Source organism: Saimiri boliviensis, chromosome 2 (assembly GCF_048565385.1).
Source record: "Saimiri boliviensis isolate mSaiBol1 chromosome 2, mSaiBol1.pri, whole genome shotgun sequence".
Lineage (NCBI taxonomy): Eukaryota > Metazoa > Chordata > Mammalia > Primates > Cebidae > Saimiri > Saimiri boliviensis.
The window spans coordinates 113,036,801-113,062,405 of NC_133450.1; the positions used below are offsets into that span (position 1 = coordinate 113,036,801).

Below are 25,605 nucleotides of genomic sequence, written 5' to 3' on the forward strand. Positions count from 1 at the left end.
CTAAACACTAAACTTTAATATTATTACTGCTCTCTCTTTTTAATTGAAAACTGGGTGGGGCGGGGAACAGGAACATGTATCTTTTGCTCAAGGCATGTGAAGGAATGGGTTTGTATCTTCTAAGAAATTGTATCTTAGCTCAGTATCATAGAAGGGAATCAGATCCTACTGACAACCAAACTGTTGCAAGCAGATAATTGGTTGGGTTGCTCTCAGAATTTCTGGTCCTTCCCCAAGAGTGCTTCAGTTTTTGCTATGTTCTGTGCAGGTGATTTTCTATGATAGTGACTGGAACCCCACTGTGGATCAGCAGGCCATGGACAGGGCCCATCGCTTGGGGCAAACAAAGCAGGTTACCGTATACCGACTCATCTGTAAAGGCACCATTGAAGAACGCATTCTGCAAAGAGCCAAGGAGAAGAGTGAGGTAAGCACAAGGGAAAGGAATTCCTACACTAGGGGAGCAAACAGAAAATCTGACCTCATTGACTGGATTGAGACATTTAAAACTCTCTTGCCTTTCATTGATCATTATGAAACTACAGTTTCTTCTGAATAGAAAATAAAATCAGGTCCTGTGCAATCACAATCTATGCCTGGCAGTGCCTCATTCTCTTTCCCCCAGAATGGTTTCCATAGCTTAGATCCAGCTGTTGTTCATGTGGAGACTGACACCAGTAATAGTCTCTTGCATTCAGAGGAAGAAGAATTGAAATTTTTGAGTTGTTTTTTTTTTTTTTTTTTTTTTTTTGAGACGGAGTTCCGCTCTTGTTACCCAGGCTGGAGTGCAATGGCGCGATCTCGGCTCACCGCAACCTCCGCCTCCTGGGCTCAGGCAATTCTCCTGCCTCAGCCTCCTAAGTAGCTGGGATTACAGGCACGCGCCACCACGCCCAGCTAGTTTTTTTGTATTTTTAGTAGAGACGGGGTTTCACATGTTGACCAGGATGGTCTCGATCTCTCGACCTCGTGATCCACCCGCCTCGGCCTCCCAAAGTGCTGGGATTACAGGCTTGAGCCACCGCGCCCGGCCGACATTTTTGAGTTCTTATCCTAGTACTCTCAGTTTATCTGCCTCTGAAATTGTATGCCAAATTTGTTAGTTTCCAAAGAAATGATTATTTTTTGTTTCTTTTCCAACCTGATTCAGTATTATTGGGTTTCCTAGTTATTAGTTAGCAGTTCCAAGCAAAGAAGTTATCATTTCCTGTCTGTCAGGAAATGATTTATTTGTCTGTCAGACAAATAATCTGGATGAGCCAATGAGATAAACTGAAATGAAAAGAGTAAAAGAAGAAATAGGAAACCAGAGGCCTTACCTGAGGAGTGGGTTGAGAACAATTTGTATTTCTGTCTGGATATTTGCCATAAGGGGATGGATGCCTGGAGGTGACATTTTGATCTGCTTTGGTGTAGATTCAGCGGATGGTGATTTCAGGTGGGAACTTCAAACCAGATACCTTGAAACCCAAAGAAGTGGTTAGTCTTCTTCTAGACGACGAAGAGTTGGAAAAAAAATGTACGTACTCTAAACCTCTGTACACTTCCCTCATGTACCTGAGAATGGAAAAGGTACTTGGCTGTGTTCCAAGGGTAGGCAAAGCCAAAGGTTGTATTTAGGAAAAATATTTTCAGACTGACATTTTAGATGAAAATCCAAACAAGAATGTGTTGTGGGCCAGGCAAGGCGGGTGGATCACCTCAGGTCGGGAGTTCAAGACCAGCCTGGCCAACGTGAAACCCCGTCTTTACTAAAAATACAAAAAATTAGCTGGGTGTGGTGGCAGGCACCTGTAATCCCAGCTGCTAGGGAGGCTGAGGCAGGAGAATTGCTTGAACCTGGGAGGCAGAGGTTGCAGTGACCTGAGATCGCAGCATTGCATTCCAGCCTAGGGAACGATTGAAACTTTGTCCCAAAAAAAAAAAGAGGCCAGGTTCCGTGGCCCATGCCTATAATTCCAGCACTTTGGGATGCTGATGTGAGCGGGTCACAAAATCAGGAGTTTGAGACTAGCCTGGCCAACATGGCGAAACCCTGTCTCTCCTAAAAATACAAACATTAACTGGGCCTGGTGGCATAATCCCAGGTACTCAGAAGGCTGAGGCAGGCAAATCACTTGAACCCGGAAGGTAGAGGTTGCAGCGAGCTGAGACCATGCCGTTGCACTGCAGCCTGGGCAACAAGAGCAAGACTCTGTCTCAAAAAAAAAAAAAAAAAAAAAAAAAAATGTGTTGTGGAGGAGAAGGGAAAATTTGTGTGTACTTTAAAGGTAAGCATGCCTTCAAATAAATTGGTAGCTTGCATAGGGAAGGTACCTGACTTCTTAGCAATAATGAATTTGCTCTTTTGCCCAGAAAAATATTTTTATGGAACAGTTGGAGAAACACATAGCTGTAGCCATACAACCCTTCTCCCATGTGTTTTCTGGCTTTTGAGAGCATTGGATTTCAGATACATCCTGTGAGCCTTTGAGGCCTTCCATAGCAGTACAGTGGAAAATAAGTTCACATTTGCCAGCACCTTCTAAAACCTTTCAGAACTTTACAGCCACACCCAATCTGTACAAAGCAGAGGTATTAAAAGACTGAAATGAAAACAGGGAAAAGGATAATGTGAGGAAATGCCCATTTTATATATATATATATATATATATATTTTTTTTTTTTTTTTTTTTTTTTTTTTCTCCTTTGAGACGGTTTCGCTCTATTGCCCAGGCTGGACTGCAGTGGCGCAGTCTCAGCTCACTGCAATCTCTGCTCCTGGGCTCAGGCAATCCTCCTGACTCAGCCTCCAGAGTAGCTGGGACCACAGGTGTGTTCTACCATACCTGGCTAATTTTTGTATTTTGATAGAGATGGGTTTGTACCACGTTGGCCAGACTGGCCTCAAACAGATAGAAGTGATGCCTTGGAAAATAAGCATCAGGGATATGGCCACCTTAATTAAGAGAATGAGGATTATGATTACCACAGGTCTTAATTTATTTTCTTGATAGTGAGGCTACGGCAGGAAGAGAAACGGCAACAGGAGGAAACCAACCGAGTGAAAGAGCGCAAGCGGAAGCGGGAAAAGTATGCGGAGAAGGTATCTCCAGTCTGGAATGGTGGATAGGGGCTAGTGGGGCCTGGGGTGCTTACCAAAAAGGCTTTAGGGTACATGACTTCTCATCTTGGTTGCTGGTTGCTATCCAGCTCCAGCTGTGCATGATTAGCTACATCTCTGGGCTGACTCATGCAGCCTTGGTAGATCTGTATTCCCCACACAAACTCACCCTTTCAGTGGTCACAGTTCAATTATGGAAGCCATTTGTCAGGGCTGATACAAAGTGTGTAAGGCTAAAATGTGGCTAAGATGGCCATTACTTACTTATATTATTAGACTCCATAGAATCTTAGAAAGGGCCTAAGAGGCCCTGAAATCCAAAACCTACCGTAATTCTGCTAGTGTACCACTCAGTGTCATCTACCACTAGAAAATAAGCCCTTGGCTTATTTCTAAATGTTCATCTCTTTTTCTCCAGTTCACACCAAGGATTTGAACTATCTTTAAAAATTGTCCTAAAAAGAAAAACAGATACACAGAAAATATGTTAAAAGCATTGGCCCTCTCTTTTGTAAGACTGCATTCACTCAGCCCCAGTAAGTGCTGGATGTGCCAGCAGCTGGTGTGGCTCTGGTTCAATGTGCCCCAACTTTAACCTCTATTATTGTGGCAAATATTCATAAGCTCTTTTTTTTTGAGCCAGAGTTTTACTGGTCTACAATTTCTGGGCTCAAGGAATCCTCCCACCTCAACCTCCTAAGTAGTTGAAATTATAGGCATGTCCCACCATGCTCTACTAAAATATACATAAACTCCCATTAAGCCGTCCCTTCTTCCTTATGCGGTTTTTCTTCCTAAAAATATTTTAATTGACTAGTTTACAAACTAAAGAATAAAAGTTCTGTTATCCTTTTCTCCCAAATCCCGCTTTTCTTTTGGGGTGCATCCTTACACGTTTTCCTTGTTTCTTTACTTGTGTGTTCCCAGAAGAAAAAGGAAGATGAATTGGATGGGAAAAGGAGAAAAGAGGGTGTGAACCTTGTGATCCCATTTGTTCCCTCGGCTGATAACTCCAACCTCTCTGCTGACGGAGATGATTCTTTTATTAGTGTGGACTCAGCCATGCCAAGCCCTTTCAGTGAGGTGAGGCTCCTTTTAGATGCCTGCATCAAAGCGGTGGGGACTGTCCAGACTGTATAGCAGGGACACACTGCTGGGCAATCTTTGCTTCTCCCGGGGTTCTCCAGCCTTGTTGAAGTAGGTTGCACATGAGGTCTGTAAGGAGACAAACAGATAAGGACAAGTTGGTTTCTTAGAAGCCAAAGCAACCTCAACTGTGAAACATGTTCTTACCTGGGTGCTAAGCCATGGACAGTGAGCACAGGAAGTAGTAATGATCTTAACCCTTCCTCTTCTAGATCTCCATCAGCAGTGAGCTACATACTGGCTCCATTCCCCTGGATGAGAGTAGCAGTGATATGCTGGTCATTGTGGATGACCCAGCCTCCTCAGCCCCTCAATCTCGAGCTACCAACTCTCCTGCATCTATAACAGGCTCCGTCTCAGACACTGTGAATGGTAATTGCTGCCATATTGTACAGCTTGGGCCTGGTCCATTGCCCAGCACTGGTTTGGTTGTGGCTATCTGATTCCTAATGGTATTTTTATTCTTTGAATAGCTTTGTCAAGTGAAATGAAGAAACGAAAGATTTAGGGAAAGCAAAATAAGAACTTTATGAAGATTTAAAACTTGTCTGTTTTCTAGTCATCCCTGTCTTTCAAATTCACCATTATTTTTGCTAATTTTTAATTAAAGTTAGCTTTTCTGGGCCTTTCCTCACTTTGTTGTGTGGGGTCCAGTATTGCTGTCATTTCCTTGGGAGCTCTGGGTTTAAAACTCGAGGGTAAAATGTGACTCTCCAAGGCAAGAGCACATTAGAGTATGCAGATGAGTCCCAGGTAGCAAGTCCCTGAGGGTTCCCTTTGTGTAATGGATGAGTTTAAAGAAAAAACTCAGGAGTTAATGGAACTACTCTTGAGAATGAAAAGCAGCTTGAGGAGTTAGGATGTTTTCATTGTTTAGAATTTCTTAGTACTCTGTGTGACTCAGTGGTCTAGCCATTATTAAGTGGAAACATAGACCTCGGGTCCTAAAACAAACACCCTAAGAACCCACTTTCCCTTTCAGGAGAAGATTATGTTAACATTGTGGGGAGATTAATTTTTTTTTTTCCTTTTGACCCATTTGTTCCCACAGGAATCTCCATTCAGGAAATGCCAGCTGCAGGACGTGGTCACTCAGCCCGAAGCCGAGGCCGCCCTAAAGGTTCAGGAAGCACAGCCAAAGGAGCAGGGAAGGGCCGGAGCCGAAAGTCCACAGCAGGCAGTGCTGCTGCAATGGCAGGAGCCAAAGCTGGGGCTGCAGCAGCCTCCGCTGCTGCCTATGCTGCATACGGGTACAACGTGTCTAAAGGTACAGAAAGCCCAGGTTGGCCGCAGGCTCTGTTCTGGCCAGGGACAGTCTAGAAATTCTGTCAGGTAGAACATGTAGGAAACCACTAGGCTGGAAGCCTTTTTTTTTTTTTTTTTTTTTTTTTTTTTTTTTTTTTTGAGACAGTGTTTTGCTCATGTTGCCCAGGCTGGAGTGCGATAGCACAATCTTGGCTCAGTGCAACCTCTGCCTCCCAGGTTTGTGTGATTCTCCTGCCTCAGCCTCCCAAGTAGCTGGGATTACAGGCGCCTGCCACCACACCTGGCTAAGTTTTTGTATTTTTAGTGGAGACAGGATTTCACCATGTTGGCCAGGCCAGTTGCAAACTCCTGACCTCAGGTGATTCACCCACCTCAGCTTCCCAAAGTGCTGATTACAGAACTAAGCCACCACACCTGATAGGAGCCTTCTTTCTAGAGCCCCCACTGGGGCTCTGCTTCTTTGTGATGAGCAGACTTGACTCACCCCTTGCCCTCCTGACGATGCAGGAGGGCTGCCTTTGGATTAGAACTAGCTCTGAGAAGAGAAAACTGAATTGTGAACTGTACTTCTTTAAACATTCTGAATTTTTCTTGCTTTGGAGAAATGATTTGTTTTCTTCCTAGGCTTTTTTTTTTTTTTTTTTTTTCTGAGAGCCACATTTTGCTAATCCAAACTAACATAGTTATGTAATCCTAGCACTTTGGGAAGCTGAGGTGGGCAGATCACTTCAGGCCAGTAGTTTGAGACCAGCCTGGCCAACATGGTGAAACCCCGTCTCTACCAAAAAAAAAAACAAAAAATTAGTTGGGCATGGCGGCCTCAGTCTGTAGTCCTAGCTACTCGGGAGGCTGAGGCATGAAAATTGACTGAACCCAGGAGGCGGAGGTTGTAGTGAGCCGAGATCACACCACTGCACTCCAGCCTGGGAGACAGAGTGAGACTCTGTCTCAAAAAATAGAAAATTTTAAAAAAGAAGTATTCCACATGGACCTTGCTCCTGAGTGTATAATAGAAATGAGAAGGGGAAGCCGTGTATATAGTGTGCTTAACAGCAATATACAGGTGAATGAGAAGAGAGGAAAGCAGTCACTGTGGTTGTAGGTCAGTAGGACAGGGAACCGTGGACCTGCTGATAAGTTGCCTGTCAGCATTCAAAAAGGAAGAGAAGAATGAGGAAGGATTTGGACTGGTGACAGAGAGCTGGCAATGGCCAAGGCATATTGGGGGTCACTGAGCAGGCTAGTTGGGTTCCACTGAAGAGGAGCATTGGGAGTCAGGTTGAAAACACATGGTGAAGCCTGCTGGGCAGGAGCTTAGGTGTGTGGCAAGGGGTTACAGACAGTTTGACAAAAGAAAGTGGCTGTTGTGACCATGATGTGTGAAGGGTGATGTGTTTCTTGTACAGAGTACAAGAAACAGCCACTTACAGACCTTTCTTCTGGTTAAATACACAGGCTTAGTATTAGCTCATAGGATTGTTGTAGCAAGTAAAGGCATACTTGTATAGAAAGTGCTTGGAGTGTAGTAAGTGCTCAGTAATTGTTAGTTTACTTGCCTTTTCTCCTACTGCAGGAATCCCAGCTTTCGTTTATTGGTTGTTCCAGGAAATATGAAGTGTGATAGCCTTGCACAGTGTTTTTAACCCTTTGCAAACTTACCACATCCTTGGAAAACAACAGTCATGCCAGTTGTCAGGGCTGCCATGGCAGAGTCTCACCCATGGCTAGGACATTGCAAATACTCATCCAGGTTTCTCTTCAAACCTGCACTGAGCAGAGGGCAAGAGGAGTGAGGGGGACAGGGCGGGTAGAGCAACACAGGAAAAATCAGCAGTGCTTGGCAACTGGAAATGGAAATCAAGGAGAAGGAGTAGTTCAGAGAGTATCTACAGTTCCATTGTGGATGAGGAGAGAGACATGTCTGCCCACCGAGCACTTAAAATTCTTTTTTAGGAAAGTAAAACCGGTACATATGAAATAATTAAAGAATCATATTAGACAGTGTGTTATATGTAAGTGGATTTGGGCTCATATAAACATTTTTTTGTGTGTGCAGTTGAGGCTTTACTTGGATCAGATAGGCCTAAGTCAGGGGCCGTGCTGCAGGAGCAAGGCCTGTAAACCAGTCAATGCTGCCCTTTCATGCAGCACTGGACAGCTCAGGGCTGAGCTCCACAGGTGAGGGGCTAGGCAGGCCCCTCAAAGCAGACACAAACCACTAACAGGAAGGAAGCTCAGGCTGGCTTTAGTGCAGGGAAGGGTAATGTTGGGAGGGGGGTGTTCATGAATGAAAGTGGGTAGCTGAGGCTTTAAAGGGCCTGCATGGGACAGGGGCTTAGGGGAAGTGAAGAAGGCCAGTAAAGTCTCAGGGGTAAAGAAGGGAATCAAAAGAGAAAGGAACTAGGAGACAGGTGCTAGGGTGCAGAGTCCAGCTGCTCTCCACAGCCTGGACAGCAGGCTGAGTATGGGCTTCTCATTCCCATCTCCTGGCCTTCAAGGAGGTTCACTGTTGTCCAGGGATTCATCACTGAAGATGGGAGATTTGAGCTGTGTCCTTGGAGTGACACAGGGCTTGGAGAACAGGGGGTGGCCATTGCCAGCATAAGGAGAAATGCATGAGTATAGACACAAGATAGAGAGTGGGCAGCCTTGTACCCTCTGGCCCAACTTACTGGAGAGTAGCAGGAGCACAAAATTGAGAAGGAAACATCTTATCACAAGTGATGTCCAAAAAAAGAAGAAAAGAAAAACCTGTTTGTGGCTAGTAAGTTATAGCTCTCATCCTTGGTGTTCCAGATTGTAAAATGTGTGCTCTATCTAGAGTGTCAAGATGAACATTTTACTATCTATGGATAAAGTAACATGGAGAGGGCTGGGTAGGTATCATTTTCTCTTAAAAATTCATCCCTCTTACTGAAAGGACAGTTGACAGGAAGAACAAGCAAACAAGCCAAGAAGAAGTTAGCAAGGAGTGGCAGGGAGGAATTGCCCACCACTTCTCCTCCAGCTCAGACTCTGGTCCCCAAGACCACAGGCTCCAAGGAAGCTGACATGGCACTGGTGCTTATGTTCTTGTCTCTCGCCATCCCCACAGGAATCTCTGCCAGCAGTCCTCTGCAGACGTCCCTTGTTCGGCCTGCTGGCCTTGCTGACTTTGGACCTTCAAGCGCCTCTTCTCCTTTGAGTTCCCCTTTAAGCAAAGGAAACAATGTTCCTGGGACTCCCAAAAACCTCCACATGACCAGCAGCCTAGCCCCAGACTCTCTGGTCCGGAAACAGGGCAAAGGCAACCCCTCTGGAGGACGGTAACCATCTGGGCCCTCCGACTTCCCTTCAACCAAACCAGGACTAGAGTCCTGACCTGCCAGTGGTCTTTGGATGGCTTGTGCTGTGCAGCATCTTCCATCCCAAGTCAGAAGTGGAAATGTCCAGCAAGGGAAGGACAGGCCGGTGGATGGTGTGAGCACTTTTATCACCTGTGTCTCATCAGGAGCATCTGGGGTGCCTATAGGAGGAAGACACAGGGCAGGGATCAGCCCCACTGCATCTCAACTGAACTGTGTAGCCAAGTCTTAAACCTCTCACGGGGCAAGCCTGACATAGACCCCCTTTAGATGCTCAGGCACACTGTTTCCATCCCCATTCCACTCTTCGGCTCTAACACATCCTCTGCCAAGTCTCCGCAGGTGCTGTGAAGAGCCTTCCATGGTGGAGATTTCTCTTATGATTGTGATTTCTTGTAGGGCTAGTAAGGGAGGAGATTGTGTACCCAGTGTCCACAGTCTTCAGGCAGCTCCCCAGATCTCTGAACCCCATTTGCCAGAGTGTCATCATTGAAGAGAGCAGTGACTGCGAGAGGTGATGGAGGCTGCTAAGTGTGACAGAGGAAGTGTATCCACAGGCACTTGTGTTCCCAGCATTTCCTCCCCTGTCCTGCATGGTTCACACCAAGAGAACCTTCAGATCCTACCAGCAACAGTAGCACCTTCCACCCAGGGGACTCCCAGAAGCCAATAAAGAGACCAGGAGCCACCTCAATCAGCAGGACAGCCTCACTGCCCCTCTTCCAGACTCCTTTGCCTGTCCTGAATGCACAGTCTCCCCACCCATGCCCTTCAGCCCCCTGCTTGGCTGTATGCACTGTCTGTATTGCACTGAGAGAGGAAGGGACAGCAGGAGTGAGGCAGAGGGAGGGGGCAGGCTCAGTACAGGCCCTCCCAGCCCGGCCAGCCTGAGCTTGCTGCCCTACAGCAGAGGCAGAAGGGCAGTGTTTGCATGGGAGATGTTTCTGCCTGCCCCCACCTGATGTCCCTGGTGGAGCAGGTACTTCCAGGCAGGCCAGCCTCTAATTTGCACACCTGAAAATCGCGGAATTGAGTTTAGATAGATTGATTTTTAAAACTTTTTTTTGGAGTAGGGGGTATAGGGGAATCATTTAATTTAAATCATTAAGATTCCCCTGCTCAAACCCAGACTCCTGTGTACAGATGCTATTTAGAGGGAATCAGAAAAATGCCAAGCCTTTTTTCTCTTTGAATGTGCTGTCTATTTTTATAACTGAACTTGTACATATGTATAAAGAGAGACACATCTTCCTTTTACTAACTGGATAAAAAAAAATCTTAAATAAAATGGAGTGAGATAATTTTATGTAAATTGAGGTGTCTGTGGTCTTTGCAGCTGCCGCTCCTTGGAGGCAAACTAGAGCCCTTGGTGGATGTGGCAGGATACAGGGAAAGCAGAACTCTCCCCTATGATCAGAGGATAGGGGTTAGTGGGACAAGGAGTGGACTGTGGGTGTTTCCTCAGTAGTAGAATTGACTGAGCTTACGAATTTGTTTCTGGCCATCAGAAAGGAGGCTTGACCAAGTGTCTGGCAAGCAGCAGTCAAGCCGCTCGCCTCCAGGAGTGCATTCCTTATGACTCAGGACCTACACCCCAGGACTTAGGTGTGGGCAGCTTGGCCTGAGCGCCATCAAGCAGATGTACATAATGGTCATCTTAATAGTGACAGTGTGGCCGGGTGCTGTGGCTCATGCCTGTAATCCCAGCACTTTGGGAGGCCGAGGCGGGTAGATCACACGAGGTCAGGAGTTCAAGACCAGCCTGACCAACATGGAGAAACCTCATCTCTACTAAAAATACAAAATGAGCTGGGCATGGTGGCACATGCCTGTAATCCCAGCTACTTGGAAGGCTGAGGCAGGAGAATTGCTTGAGCCTAGGAGGCAGAAGTTGAGGTGAGCCAAGATCGCACCATTGCACTCCAGCCTGGGCAACAAGAGTAAAATTCCGTCTCAAAAAAAAATAGTGACAGTGTTCTCTAAGCTGTACTCATAAGAATCATGAAAGAAAATGGCAAAATGTATTGCTAAGGATCCCAAAGATACCCAGGCTATGAAAACTTAGCTTGGCCGGGCGCGGTGGCTCAAGCCTGTAATCCCAGCACTTTGGGAGGCCGAGGCGGGTGGATCACAAGGTCGAGAGATCGAGACCATCCTGGTCAACATGGTGAAACCCCGTCTCTACTAAAAATACAAAAAACTAGCTGGGCGTGGTGGCGCGTGCCTGTAATCCCAGCTACTCAGGAGGCTGAGGCAGGAGAATTGCCTGAGCCCAGGAGGCGGAGGTTGCGGTGAGCCGAGATCACGCCATTGCACTCCAGCCTGGGTAACAAGAGTGAAACTCCGTCTCAAAAAAAAAAAAAGGAAACTTAGCTTGGTGATAGTGGGGAAAAGAGGACTAGTTCCCAGTCTGGCCTGGCAGCCATTGTTTGATTGGGCAAAACACTGATGTGCTCTTGTATTACCTTTTAGCAGGGCTCGTGCTGTTCCCAAATGTGCTGGCTGTGTGGCCTCCCTATCCTTGCTCACCCTGCATGCTGTTGGTCAAGGTGGGCTGGCTCCTGGGCAGCTGATGCTCACCGCAGTCAGAGGCATCAGCCTTCATTTTGTTGATATCAAGTAGCATTATTAGATACTCTTGGGTCTTATTTATCTTGCTGGCGCCAGGCGCGGTGGCTCGAGCCTGTAATCCCAGCACTTTGGGAGGCCGAGGCGGGTGGATCACGAGGTCGAGAGATCGAGACTATCCTGGTCAACATGGTGAAACCCCATCTCTACTAAAAACACAAAAAATTAGCTGGGCGTGGTGGCACATGCCTGTAATCCCAGCTACTCAGGAGGTTGAGGCAGGAGAATTGCTTGAACCCTGGAGGCGGAGGTTGCGGTGAGCTGAGATGGCGCCATTGCACTCCAGCCTGGGTAACAAGAGCGAAACTCCGTCTCAAAAAAAAAAAAAAAAATGTTATCTTGCTGGTGAACTTGACCAAGACTTCACACAAAATAAACCAACATCAGAACCAAGCAGCTCTGCCTTTACATGCTGTGTAAAGATTTTTTCATAAGAAAAATATAATTTGAAATCTGAATGGTCCTTTAAGGCAGCGCTTCTCCAGTATTACTGTGCATACGAATCACCTTGAGATCTTAAAATGCAGGTTCTGTTTCAGAAGGTCTGGATTGAGGCTTGAGACTGCATTTCTGACAAGATCCCAGGTGATGGCCATGCTGCTAGTCCTTGGACTACACCTGGAATGGCAAGGCCCTAGGGTGCCTTCCAGCCCTGCCAAGCAGAAAAATATGTGCTTTATCTGCCCTGACCTCAGCCAGGAAGTCCTGTGCACAAAATACGACTTTATTTTTGCTCTTACCAAACTTAATTCACCTGATGACAGAAAATAAAATTCTAGCATTTCTAGGAAAATTCAATCCCATATGTATTTTCTTCATTTTTTCGTTTGGTTTTTCATTTACAAATTGTTCATAATTTTCTTCACCATCCTGGGTAGCACCTCTGTTGGGCATGTTGGGTAGAGAAGGCCTTGCATTTGCTACTGTCCTCCTGTGTGGCCTCCACAAAGATGCAACATGTCATTGAGATTCTGTGACCCCTGGACTCAGTGCTTCCTGTGCAGTGTGTCTTTTTATTGTGACCACCAGACTCCTGGGTCAGTCAGCTTTCACAGCTAATTCTGAGCCCCTCTTCAGGGGGCATGGAGACCATTTGGCTGTTCTCCCACACTTCTTTGAGACTACCAGGGAGTAACAAAACCCTGCAACTCAGGAAGCAGCCGTGTTTTATCGTAGGTACCCAATTCAGCCATTCACATGGTACGCATTCAGGCCACTTAGATGGTAGGGGTGTGGGTGGAGAAGGCAAGTTGTGTTCTAGAGAAAGCAGAGACCACTCCACTGGCTGTCGTGAAATTGTGTGTCCAAGAACTAAGGAGGACCACTTGCTCGTTGAGGGACCTTGAGGAAGCTGGGTGCTTCCCTTATCAGGCCTCTGGCCTCTTCCTGCAAGCTCATTCCTTTCTTGCTTCAGGTGCTGGGACTTAGCTGGCTTCCCTTTCCTCTTCAAAACTGCCACAGCACCCACTCTATCACTCCAGTTCCCCCCGCCAAGCCCCCCATGGCAAGCTGCTGGGGGACGGGCTCCTGGTTCTTCCTAGCTACTGCCAGAAATGAGCATCTTGCTTTTCTTTTTTTTTTTTTAATTAGGGATTTTCTTGCTCATCAAAAGAAGGACACCAGGCAAAAACAATACTATACACGGAGAATTACAAAGCTTAAGAAATACTTCACAGTTCTCAGAGTCCCTGCCTACAGTTCCTGGCACCTTCGGTGAGAGAAGCAAGGATTGCTGAGGGACAGGCTCCCTGACTCTTAACCTCCTTCCTAGAGAGCTGAGTTCCTCCTTCCAGAAAGGCAGATGGAATGTGCGTCTGTGAGTGCCCACAAGGGCTCTGCCTCTTCTCTCCTGCCCCTTGAGATTTATTTGTCATGTCACCCAAAGCTGAAGAATGAATGACTGGCCGAAGGACTGGGGAGGCCCCTCTGGGTCTGACTTGTACTAGGGATTGGGCTGCAACAGCCTCAGGGGAAGAAGGAAGGGAGCACAAAGGTTCAAAGTTGCAAGAGGCAGGGAGTTTTCTAAGCTTGCCCAGCTGATGGCCCCCTAAAGCAGCTCTCTGGGAGAGAATGCCCGGCCTCAGCTCAGAATGTTCCACCCTCCTACTACCAGCAATCACCACAAACCCCACCCCTCAGCTGTTCCTGGCTCCCAGAGAAGAAGAAAGGACCTCCCCTCCCATTTCCCAGGTGAGAGATCCCAGAAGACCCATGCAGCTCCATGCCTTGCACCCTTGAAAAGATGGTGCCAGTTACCTGGGAATGTCTGAGCAGAGCGGTGGGGAGAGTTCAAGTCCAGTGGATTGTCATGCAGTTCAGTTTCAGCAGTCTTGGTTTGCCTTCAGCCCAATGGAACTGGGAAGAGCAGCATAAATGCTTATCTAAAATTTTTCTGAATACCTAAGTCTTTCAGAGGGCTGACATTTTAACCTGATATTTTAAGCATCAGAATTTGGCTTGGTTAGAACTCTATTTAAAGGATACTATATCACTGCATGGTTAAACAGAACATACTGAACATACCTTAACCTTTCCTAAGGGCTTGGGGTTGTGGGCATCTGGTGCTCTCAGGCCTGCTGAGAGGTGACTGCTGTTTCCCCCATACTAAATCATGCCAATAGCTACACTGCCACAATTCTTTTTTTGTTGTTTTGTTTTGTGAGACGGGATTTTGCTCTGTCACCCAGGCTGGAGTGCAGTGACACAATGACAGCTCACTGCAGCCTCGACCTCCTAGGCTCAAGTGATCCTACCTGCTCAGCCTCCCATAGTGCTGGGATTCCAGGCGTCAGCCACCCTTATCAGGCCTCTGGCCTCTTAAGTTTTGAATAGTTCTGAAGTTTTGAATAGTACCTGTGCCAGCTGCCTCAGCGTTTTTGTAATTTTATGAGGTAGCTTCTCCCCTTAAAAAAAAAAAAAAAAATCACTGGGCGTGGTGGCTCATGCCTGTAATCCCACCTCTTTGGGAGGCCAAGGCGGGCCAATCATGAGGTCAGGAGATCAAGACCATTCCTGGCCAACATGGTGAAACCCTGTCTCTACTAAAATGCAAAAATTAGCTGGGTGTGGTGGCACACACCTGTAGTTCCAGCTACTCGGGAGTCTGAGACCGGAGAATTGCTTTAACCTGGGAGGCAGAGGCTGCAGTGAGCCGAGATCATCCCTATGCTGGTCATCCCTAGGGAGTAATTGTGAGGTCCACTGGTTGGGTTATAAGACCCCTGACCAATTAAAATCATTGTTCATACTGGCTAGGGTAACTCACGATGCTGTAACAGACCCCAAAAAGCAATGGTTCAAATAAGATATAAATTCTTATCTCTCACACATAAGAGTTTGAATTTGGATCTACTCTCCATGATCATTGAACATCCCAGATCTTTCCATCTTGTTTCTCTGCTATTTCCATGTTTTTGGCCTCATCTGTATGGTGATTGCTGATTTATAGACATGTCCTATGGGGCAGGACATGGTGGCTCACGCCTGTAATCCCAGCACTTTGGGAGGCCAAGGCAGGCGGATCACCTGAGGTCAGGAGTTTGAGACCAGCTTTGCCAACATGGTGAACCCCATCTCTACTAAATATACAAAAATTTGCTGGGCATGGTGGCTGGTATGTAATCCCAGCTACTTGGGAAGCTGAGGCAGAATAATCACTTGAACCCAGGAGGCAGAGGTTGCAGTGAGCTGAGATCGCACCACTGCACTCCGGCCTGGGCGGCAGAGGAAGACTCCATCTCAAAAAAAAAAAAACCGCTCATGGCGTATGCCTGTAATCCCAGCTACTTGGGAGGCTGAGGCAGAAGAATCACTTCAACCTGAAAGGTGGAGGTTGCAGTGAGCCAAGATCACATCACTGAGCTCCAGCGTGGACAACAGAGCAAGACTCCATAAAAAAAAAAAAAAAGAAAAGAAAAGAAATGTCCAGCCGGGCGCGGTGGCTCAAGCCTGTAATCCCAGCACCTTGGGAGGCCGAGGCGGGTGGATCACGAGGTCAAGAGATCGAGACCATCCTGGTCAACATGGTGAAACCCCGTCTCTACTAAAAGTGCAAAAAATTAGCTGGGCATGGTGGCACGTGCCTGTAATCCCAGCTACTCAGGAGGCTGAGGCAGGAGAATTGCCTGAGCCCAGGAGGCGGAGGTTGCGGTGAGCCGAGATCGCGCCATTGCACTCCAGCCTGGGTAACAAGGGCGAAACTCCGTCTCAAAAAAAAAAAAAAAAAAAGAAATGTCCTATTGGAGGGGAAGATTGTGGAGGGGATTCACCTACTGTACTGTCTTAAGACTTAAACCCTCCACTCATAAACCGGGAGTAAAAAAAAATAAATAATAACAAAAGTAATTACAAAAGAAGAGAACAGATTTGGATGGACGGCCAATAGTCCTGGACACAACACTCCAGTGGAAAGTGGACAAAAACACCTATTAAAGATTTGTTTTACACTTTCTTTGTGCCACGCACTGTACATAAATAGAAAATATACACACATGCGCCGGGCGCGGTGGCTCAAGCATGTAATCCCAGCGCTTTGGGAGGCTGAGGTGGGTGGATCACGAGGTCAAGAGATCGAGACCATCCTGGTCAACATGGTGGAACCCCGTCTCTACTAAAAATACAAAAAATTAGCTGGGCATGGTGGCTCGTGCCTGTAATCCTAGCTACTCAGGAGGCTGTGGCAGGAGAATTGCCTGAACCCAGGAGGCAGAGGTTGCGGTGAGCCGAGATCACGCCATTGCACTCCAGCCTGGGTAACAAGAGCGGAACTCCGTCTCAAAAAAAAAAAAAAGAAAATATACACACATGCAAATGGGTAACAGTCATGGGAAATGTTCAGCTGTATGAGGGCTCTACAGAGAGACAACCAAAAGGATATAGATATATGAGAGGGGGATATATTGGGGGAATAGGCTCACATGATAATCCTATGATAGACTGCAAGGTGGAGAACCAGAGAAGCTGGCAGCATCGCTCATCCAAGTCTGAAAGCCTTATAATCAGGGAAGCCAGTGCAGCAACTCTCAATCTGATCCTGAAGACCTGAAAACCTAGAGAGCCTCTGAAGTCCCAGTGTCCAAAGCCCAGAGAACCCAGAGTACTGATGTCCAGCGGCAGGAGAAGAAGGGTGTCCCCACTCTAGAAGAGAGGGATTCGCCTTTCCTCTGCTGTTTTGTTCTATGTGAGCCCCATACCTCAATCCAGGCAAGTTGACACCTAAAATTAACCATCACATCAACCTCATTAATAAACAAACACAAAATAAAACGAGATTCCTAGCATTTCCTGTCATGTTTGGTGAAATTTGTTTTCACATAACAATTGCCAGAGTTGGCTGAGCTATAATAAAATGAAACATTATAGTTTAAGCTTCAAGACTCAATGTGTGTGCCCTCTGCATATGTGGCATGAAGCATGGCTCCAGCCGGGGGCAGGGGGTCCCTCTGTCTTGGAAGAGGTGGTCCTAGGGCTATCCCTTTACCTCCAGTGGCACCTGCCCCTGGTGGGCCTCATCCAGCATCCAGACCTCAAAGTTGACCTCAAGGAGAATGATCTGAACAAAATGCTGTTCCACCATAACCCCAGCTTCATGGCCAATGAGCCCCTCAAGGATTGGCACGGTGGGAGCTGAGGGCCAGGAGCAGTGAGGACCTGGCTGGCTGAACCACGCTTACAGAGATCAATGAGTGAGGCTCAGCCTGGAGAAGCATCTTCGTTATAGAGGTGGCAAAGGAAAACTTTGTTCCAAAACTATCAATAAACATTTTATATCCATGTCCTAAAACATGAGACTATATTTTCTTCCTATTTATAGAAAGTGGTATTATAATATCATTATCACTCGAAAAGGCAAAGAATGTGTAGCTCTTCCCAAAAAGATAATAGCAAGGGATAAGGATATAGAGAAATTGGAGTTATTCATTGCTGATGGGAACATAAATTAGTGCAGGTACTTTGGAAACAGTTTGGCAATTCCTCAAAAAGTTAAACACATAGATACTAAGATGGTTAATTTTGTCTACTTGGTTGGGCCACACAGTATGCAGATATTTGGTTAAACATTCTGCGTGTGCCTGTGAGGATGTTCTTGGACCGGATTAACATTTACATCTGTGGGCTGAGTAAAGTGGATTTCCCTCCCTAATGAGGGCAGGCCTTATCCAATCAGTTGAAGGCCTGAACAGAACAAAAAGGCTGTCCTTCCCCTAGTAAGAGAGAATTCCTCCTACCTGACTGAGACTTGGCTTCTTCCTGCCTTTGGACTTGCACTGAAACAATGGCTCTTTCTGGATTTCAAGCCTGCTGGCCTCTGGACTAGGACTGCACCATCAGCTCTCCTGGATCTCCCGCTCACTCATTATAAGAAGTCTCTACTTCATATCTACATCCTGTTGGTTTTGTTTCTTTGGAGAACTCTAAGATAGTTTGTCATGTGACCCAAGAATTCCACTCCTAGGTACATACCCAAGAGAAATGAAAAAAGAGCCACACATAAACCTGTACGTAGGCCAGGTGCGGTGGCTCATGCCTGTAATCCTGGCACTCTGGAATACTGAGGTGGGTGGATCACTTGAGGTAAGGACTTTGAAACCAGCCTGATCAACATGTGAAACCCCGTCTCTACTAAAAATACAAAAATTACCCAGGTGTGGTTGTGGCTACCTATAATCCCAACAACTCGGGAGGCTGAAGCAGGAGAATCGCTTGAACCGAGGCGCAGATTGCATTGAGCTGAGATCCCGCCACTGCACTCCATCCTGGACAACAAAGCAAGACTCCATCTCAAAGACAGAAAGCACGAGTGCAGTGGCTCACACCTATAATCCCAGCACTTTGGGAGGCCAAGGCAGGTGGATCACGAGGTCAGGAAATCTTGGCCAATATGGTGAAACCCCATCTCTACTAAAAATACAAAAATTAGCTGGGCTTGGTGGTGCACACCTGTAGTCCCAGCTACTCAGGAGGCTGAGGCAGAAGAATTGCTTGAACCTGGGAGGCAGAGGTTTCAGGGAGCCGAGATCAGGCCACTGTACTCCAGCCTTCCAGCCTGGTGACAGATTGAGATTCCATCTAAAAAAAACAAAAAACAAAAAAAAGAATTCAGACATACATCATATGATTACGATGATTATGAAATGTTCGGAACAGGAAAATGTATAGCAACAGAAAGTATATTCATGTTTACCTAGGGATGGGGGGTACTGAGTGGTATCAGCTAGGGGGAATAGGATTTCTTTTTGGTCTGATGAATGAAAATGTCCTAAAATTGATGATGATGATGATGATGATGATAGCTGCATACTTCTGTGAAGAGACAGCAAACACCATTGAATTGTACACTTTAATGGGTAAATGGCATTTAATGGGTAAATTGTAGAGTAATTGCATTTCAATCAAGTTGCCAAGAAAAAGAAAATGCAGCCGGGCGCGGTGGCTCAAGCCTGTAATCCCAGCACTTTGGGAGGCCGAGGCCGGTGGATCACAAGGTCGAGAGATCGAGACCAACCTGGTCAACATGGTGAAACCCCGTCTCTACTAAAAATACAAAAAAATTAGCTGGGCATGGTGGCGCGTGCCTGTAATCCCAGCTACTCAGGAGGCTGAGGCAGGAGAATTGCCTGAACCCAGGAGGCGGAGGTTGTGGTGAGCCGAGATCACGCCATTGCACTCCAGCCTGGGCAACAAGAGCGAAACTCCGTCTCAAAAAAAAAAAAAAAAAAAAAGAAAAGAAAAGAAAATGCAGCCAAGAATGTAGTGAAAAAGTAAGCTGAGCAACATGGAATTGCTTTTTCACCATATGACTAGTTTACTTACAAATGTGGCAGTTTCATATGTTTCAACCTATTGATAATTAAAACCAATAACGTTACGATTTTTGAGGCTTTTTTTTTTTTTTTTTTTGAGACAGGGTCTGTCTCTGTCACCCAGGTTGGAGTGCAGTGGTATGATTTAGGGCTCACTGCAGCCTCAATTTTCAGGGTTCAGGTGATCCTCCTACCTCAGCTCCCCAAATAGGTTGGACTACAGGTGTGCACCATTATGCCCAACTAATTTCTTTTTTTAACTTTAGTAGAGACAGGGTCTCACTGTATTGCCCAGGCTGGTCTCAACTCTCGAGCTCAAGCAATCATTCCACCTCGCCCTCCCAAAGTGCTGAGATTATAGGCTTGAGCCACCATGCCTGGTTAAGTATCTTTAAATTTTCTATTTTCTAAATATTCACCATTATCCTTGTTTATTCTTTTTCTTAAAGAGGGCTTCCCCAAATTGCATAAGTTTTAGGCCTCAAACACCCAGATCCCAGGGTGGGAATGAGAAGACATGGAACCTTGTATGGGACAATTTGACAATGAGTATTCAGAATTTTTAAAACATCCATGCTGTTGATCCAGCCATTCTGTTTTCAGGGATCCCTACACAAGGGTGCCGGAGGGCAGGACCTCTCAACTTTAATGTGCGAACGGTCTACTGGGACTCTTCTTAAAGTGCAGGCTGATCCGATAGGTCTGGGAGTCATGTATGGTAAGTTCCCAGGATGTCCAGTAAGTTCCCAGGTGATGAGGAGGCTGCTGGTCTACAGGCCTTCTCTGAGTAGTCAGAGGACATTCTTTGATTATCTCCTTAACATTTTCCCCCATCTCCCTGCATCATGCAACAGCCACCCTCACATGTCTTGCCACAGTTGCCTGCTCACAGACAGGGAACCCAGACCCAAGCTAGTCAGGACTAGAGGCTAGGTTTCCTCTCTCATACCTAGACTTTTTTTTTGCGACAGAGTTTTGCTCTTGTTGCCCAGGCTGGAGTACAATGGCACAATCCACCTCCCGGGTTCAAGCAATTCCACTGCCTCAGCCTCCCGAGTAGCTGGGACTACAGGCATGAACCACCGCGCCTGGCCAATCAATTTGTGAGCAGGGCTGTGGTGTTTTTTTTTTCCTTTCTTTTTTTTTTTTTTTTTTGAGACAGAGTCTTAACCTGTCACCCAGGCTGGAGAGCAATGGTGCGATCTCGGCTCTCTGTATCCTCTGCCTCCAGGGTTCATGTGATTCTCCTGCCTTAGCCTCCCATGTAGCTAGGATTACAGGCGTGCACCAGCACACCTGGCTAATTTTTTTGTATCTTTAGTAGAGACGGGTTTCACCATGTTGGTCAGGCTGGTCTCAAACTCCTGACCTTGTGATCCACCTGCTGCGGCCTCCCAAAGTGATGGGATTACAGGCATGAGCCACCATGCCCAGCCATGCCTAGCCTTTCATCGGTGGCCTAGTCAGAGCAAAACAGAGGCCATTCCCATGGTCATGAACAGAAAAGTTCATCACCTAGGGGCTGCAGATGAGCCAGCCTGAGGGTACCACTGCAAACAAGAAGGACAAACCCTGAAGAACTGCAGGAAAATGGAGCAGGAGCCCTGACTAAGCCTTGCCCAAAGCTCCCTTCCTCTGAACTGTTGAGTTTCACCACTGACTCCTGTTTGCTTCATGCTTCTTTGAACTCAGTTTTCTGTTACATGCAACTTGGATGAAAGGTCCATGACAGCGTAATTGAACCTAGCAAAAAACTGAGACAACCCGAATGCCTCACAACAAAGGACTGGTTAAATAAATGTCTGTACATCTATATGATAGATGTGCAGACTAAGTGGCCATTAAAAATCATATTTTCAAGAATATTTGATATCATGGGGAAAATGCTCAGAATATACCCAGGAGAAAAGTAGGGCACAAAGAGGGAGGACTAGAAGGAAGTCAACTTTCCTGGATGGTGAATTATGAAAGATTTCTAAGTTCTTTTTTTTTTTTTTTTTTGAGACGGAGTTTCGCTCTTGTTACCCAGGCTGGAGTACAATGGCGCGATCTCGGCTCACCGCAACCTCCGCCTCCTGGGTTCAGGCAATTCTCCTGCCTCAGCCTCCTGAGTAGTTGGGATTACAGGCACGCGCTACCATGCCCAGCTAATTTTTTGTATTTTTAGTAGAGACGGGGTTTCACCATGTTGACCAGGATGGTCTCGATCTCTTGACCTCGTGATCCACCCGCCTCGGCCTCCCAAAGTGCTGGGATTACAGGCTTGAGCCACCACGCCCGGCCAGTTCTTTTTTTATTGTCATTTTATTTCTGCATTTCTAACATATCCTATTTCTCATATTCCTTTCAATTTCCAGTACATATGAACAGCCTATTCCAGGATACCCTTTATCTCATTTTAAACTTTCTCCACTCATAATGGATACCTCTTACTGTGATACAATCTACAGCTCAAGTTTTCTTTTATTTTGAGATGGGGGTATCACTCTGTCACCCAGTCTTAAGTGCAGTGACATGATCACGACTCACTGTAACCTTGGCCTCCCAAGCTCAAGATCCTCCTACTTCAGCCTCTTGAGTAGCTGGAAGTACAAGGGTGCACCATCATACCTGGGTAATTTTTAAAACTTTTTTTTAGACGTGGGGTCTCACTATGTTGCCCAGGCTGATTTTGAGCTTGTGGGCTCAAGCAATCCTCCTGCCTCAGCCTCTCAAAGTGCTGGAACTACAGGTGTGAGCCACTGTACCTGGCTCAGCTCAAGTGTTCTTTAAAAATCCTGTTGGCTGGGCACAGTGGCTCACGCCTGTAATCTCAGCACTTTGGGAGGCCAAGGCGAGTGGATCGCCTGAGGTCAGGAGTTCAAGACCAGTTTGGCCAACATGGTGAAACCCCGTCTCTACTAAATATTAAAAAAGTAAGGCCGGGCGCGGTGGCTCAAGCCTATAATCCCAGCACTTTGGGAGGCCGAGGCGGGTAGATCACGAGGTCAAGAGATCGAGACCATCCTGGTCAACATGGTGAAACCCCATCTCTACTAAAAATACAAAAAATTAGCTGGGCATGGTGGTGTGTGCCTGTAATCCCAGCTACTCAGGAGGCTGAGGCAGGAGAATTGCCTGAACCCAGGAGGTGGAGGTTGCAGTGAGCCGAGATCGCACCATTGCACTCCAGCCTGGAAAACAAGAGCGAAACTCCATCTCAAAAAAAAAAAAAAAGTAGTTGGGAGTGGTGGTGGGCACCTGTAATCTCAGCTACTCAGGAGGCTGAGGCAGGAGAATTGCTTGAACCCAGGAGGAGGAGGTTGCAGTGAGCTGAGATCGTACCATTGCACTCCAACCTGGGTGACAGAGCAAAACTCCGTCTCAAAAAAATGTATATTAAAATAATTAAGTCAATAAAAACCCCGTCACTGAGCCAGGCACCGTGGCTCATCCCTGTAATTCCAGCTACTTGGGGGAGTTAAGGAGGGAGCACCGCTTAAGGCTGGGAGTTTGGTACCAGCCTGGACAACAATAGCAAGACCCTACAGCTAAACAAACAAAAAACACTTCTGTCACTGTCCTGCTTCCAAGTTCTTAGTGGTTTCCCGCTGGGCTCAACAAAGGCCACAGAGCTACTGAGGTCCTCAGGCCTTGCAAACTTAGCCTGCAACACTGTTATCTAGCTCACATCACTTTTTGTTTTTCTTTTTTCTCTTGGAATGTGCCTCTGCTCCCTCAGGGATGTGATGTAAATGGTTCAATTTTTAATTTTTTAATTTTTTTTTTTTTTTGAGACAGGGTTTCATTCTGTTGCCCAGGCTGGAGTACAGTGGTGCCATCTTAGCTCATTGCAGCCTGGACCTCCCTGGCTCAAGTGATCCTCCCATCCTCAGACTCCTGAGTAATTGGGACTATAGGTGCATGCCACCACACCCAGCTGATTTTAAATTTTTTTAGAGATGGGGTTTTGCCATGTTGCCCAGCCTGGTCTTGAACTCCTGGACTCAAGTGATTCTCCTGCCTCTGCCTCCCAAAGTACAGGGATTATAGGCATGAGCCACCATGCCTGACTGATTTTTAAATTCTTCATAACATTCTGTATTTTCCAAATTTGCTACTTAATCATGGGCTATTTTATAATCAGTGCTATTAGAAGAAAGTTTATATTTTAAGGGAAATTAAGAATAAACTCAATAGCAAGAAATAACTTCAATCAAAACGTTCTTTTTAAAAAAGATTTTTTTTTTTTTTTTGTAGAGATAGGGTCTCACTATATTGCCCAAACTGGTCTCAAACTCACAGGCTGAAGCGATCCTCTTACCTCAGCCTCCCAAAGTACTAGGATTACAGGCATGAGACACCATGCCCAGCCCCAGTCAAAACTTTCTTACAGTATGTCTCCCTATTTCAGTTTGGTTCATGTGATAAAATAACATTGGCCAGGTGCAGCACCTCACACCTGTAACCCCAGCACTTTGGAGGCTGAGGTAGGCTGATCACTTGAGGCCAGGAGTTCAAGACCAGCCTGGCCAACATGGCAAAACCTCGTCTACTAGAAATACAAAAAACAACAACAAAAAAAAGATAAAGAAAAGAAAACAATTAGCTGGGCGTCATGGTGCCCACCTGCAATCCCAGCTACTGGGGGGGCTGAGGTAAGAGAATTGCTTGAACCCGGGAGGTAGAGGTTACAGTGAGCTGAGATTGTTTCACTGCACTCCAGCCTGGACCACAGAAAGAGACTCCATCTCAAAAAATAAAATAAAACTAAACCTAAAAATAACATGGTAATACCACCTGCCCCTGAATGTTTGCAAGGAGATTTTGGAGAAGTTGTACTTCAGACTAAGGAGTGACTCCAAAGACTGCAATTTCAGGCGCGGTGGGGAAGTATTTTAAGGCAGGTATGTCTTTGTTATGCTTCAGATGCTGAGCTTTGATAGTCACTTGCACCAGTTTGTAAGGCTGATGTTTTGGTTTATCTGGGCATAGGGCCAGCTTTTCTCTTGGTAGAAAAAGGAGCCCCTCTGGCCGGGCGCGGTGGCTCAAGCCTGTAATCCCAGCACTTTGGGAGGCCAAGGCGGGTGGATCACGAGGTCGAGAGATCAAGACCATCCTGGTCAACATGGTGAAACCCTGTCTCTACTAAAAATACAAAAAATTAGCTGGGCATGGTGGCACATGCCTGTAATCCCAGCTACTCAGGAGGCTGAGGCAGGAGAATTGCCTGAACCCAGGAGGCAGAGGTTGCGGTTGCGGTGAGCCGAGATTGCGCCATTGCACTCCAGCCTGGGTAACAAGAGCGAAACTCCGTCTCAAAAAAAAAAAGAAAGAAAGAAAAAGGAGCCCCTCTTCACCACCCAGCACCAAATGAGTACTCTTTACTTCTGAATGTTATTTCTGACCCCTCTTTTTTTGTGCATAAAAGCCTTTATTTTTCAGATCTGCATTTTATTATATTTTCTACTTATAAACTTGCACAGTTCAAAATTAAAAACACACGAAAGGGCATAAGAAGAAAAATTCTCTCTCCCATCCCATCCCCTGGAGCCCAGTTCCCCTCCTGGGAGGTAAACTGTGTTGACAGTTTCTTGTAATTGCTTCCAGAAAAATTTATATATTTTTTTAAAAAACAGGATTATACTCACATTACGTATCTAATTTTGTATGCTTTTTGTCCCACATAACCCTACAGTAATAACACTAATAGAGAGTTATATAAAGAGAGTAAAATGTTTCTTAACATTAGCAAATACTCTTCATAAACATTCATAATGACTACAAATATGTCATCCAAGGGAGATGAGCCATTTTATTGTTTACTGCTGGACTAATAGAGTTTTCCCCGCTTAAATCCTCTGGTTCTGTCCAAGATGAAACTACATGGGTTCAACTAGAGACTGCAGTTTAGTTTAGACCAGGATCAGCCATTTGCCCCCAGGGACATAGGACTCTGGGGTCAGGAGGAGGCCTAGGGCCAAGCCAAAAAGGATGAGTGGGTGGTCCCTGGTCTACGTGGCCTGCAGGGGCTGGCTGTGTGGTCCAGGCCAGTAGAGGAGATATATTTAGCTGGGTCAGATGCTGCTGGCTGTGTCATGACCCAGGAGGATTGTGCTGTTGGTAAACAAACCAGAATGGCCTGGTTGCAGCCAGCATTCCTTCCTCCACTGCCTCCTCAGCTCACTGAGCTGACAGGGGCTGGGCTGTGAGAAGTGGAGGAGAGCATGACCAGGGAGAGGGCTCAGACACAGGGGCCCCTGCAAGGCACCTCGCCCAGGCAGAATTGGGAAGTGGCCTTGTCTCATTGCCCTTAGTTGTTTTTCCCTGTTTCACT

At 46.4% G+C, this 25,605-nt stretch overlaps 1 protein-coding gene and 1 long non-coding RNA gene across 4 annotated transcripts in view; one reads left to right on the plus strand and one right to left on the minus strand.

Moving 5' to 3' along the window:
- INO80 (INO80 complex ATPase subunit) overlaps window positions 1-19,984 on the plus strand; it is a 153,171-nt gene extending 133,187 nt beyond the window's left edge. For 2 of the 3 annotated variants that reach the window (XM_039462863.2, XM_074394072.1), the window contains exons 30-36: window positions 269-427; window positions 1,417-1,519; window positions 2,997-3,085; window positions 4,031-4,186; window positions 4,462-4,621; window positions 5,301-5,516; window positions 8,610-10,171. In XM_039462863.2, the coding sequence (XP_039318797.1) occupies window positions 269-427; window positions 1,417-1,519; window positions 2,997-3,085; window positions 4,031-4,186; window positions 4,462-4,621; window positions 5,301-5,516; window positions 8,610-8,824 (1,098 nt within the window). In that variant the 3' untranslated portion in view covers window positions 8,825-10,171. Of the gene's footprint in view, window positions 1-268; window positions 428-1,416; window positions 1,520-2,996; window positions 3,086-4,030; window positions 4,187-4,461; window positions 4,622-5,300; window positions 5,517-8,609; window positions 10,172-19,892 lie in introns of those variants that run through there. The other variant, XM_074394073.1, reaches the window with a different exon arrangement.
- LOC141583648 (uncharacterized) lies at window positions 314-18,873 on the minus strand. The gene is made up of 6 exons (XR_012516405.1): window positions 18,671-18,873; window positions 18,427-18,555; window positions 13,744-13,842; window positions 4,082-9,020; window positions 1,320-3,558; window positions 314-400 (listed from the first exon to the last, which is right to left on the minus strand). It is a non-coding gene; the product is annotated as an uncharacterized LOC141583648 (long non-coding RNA).
- Window positions 19,985-25,605: the final 5,621 nt, after the last annotated feature.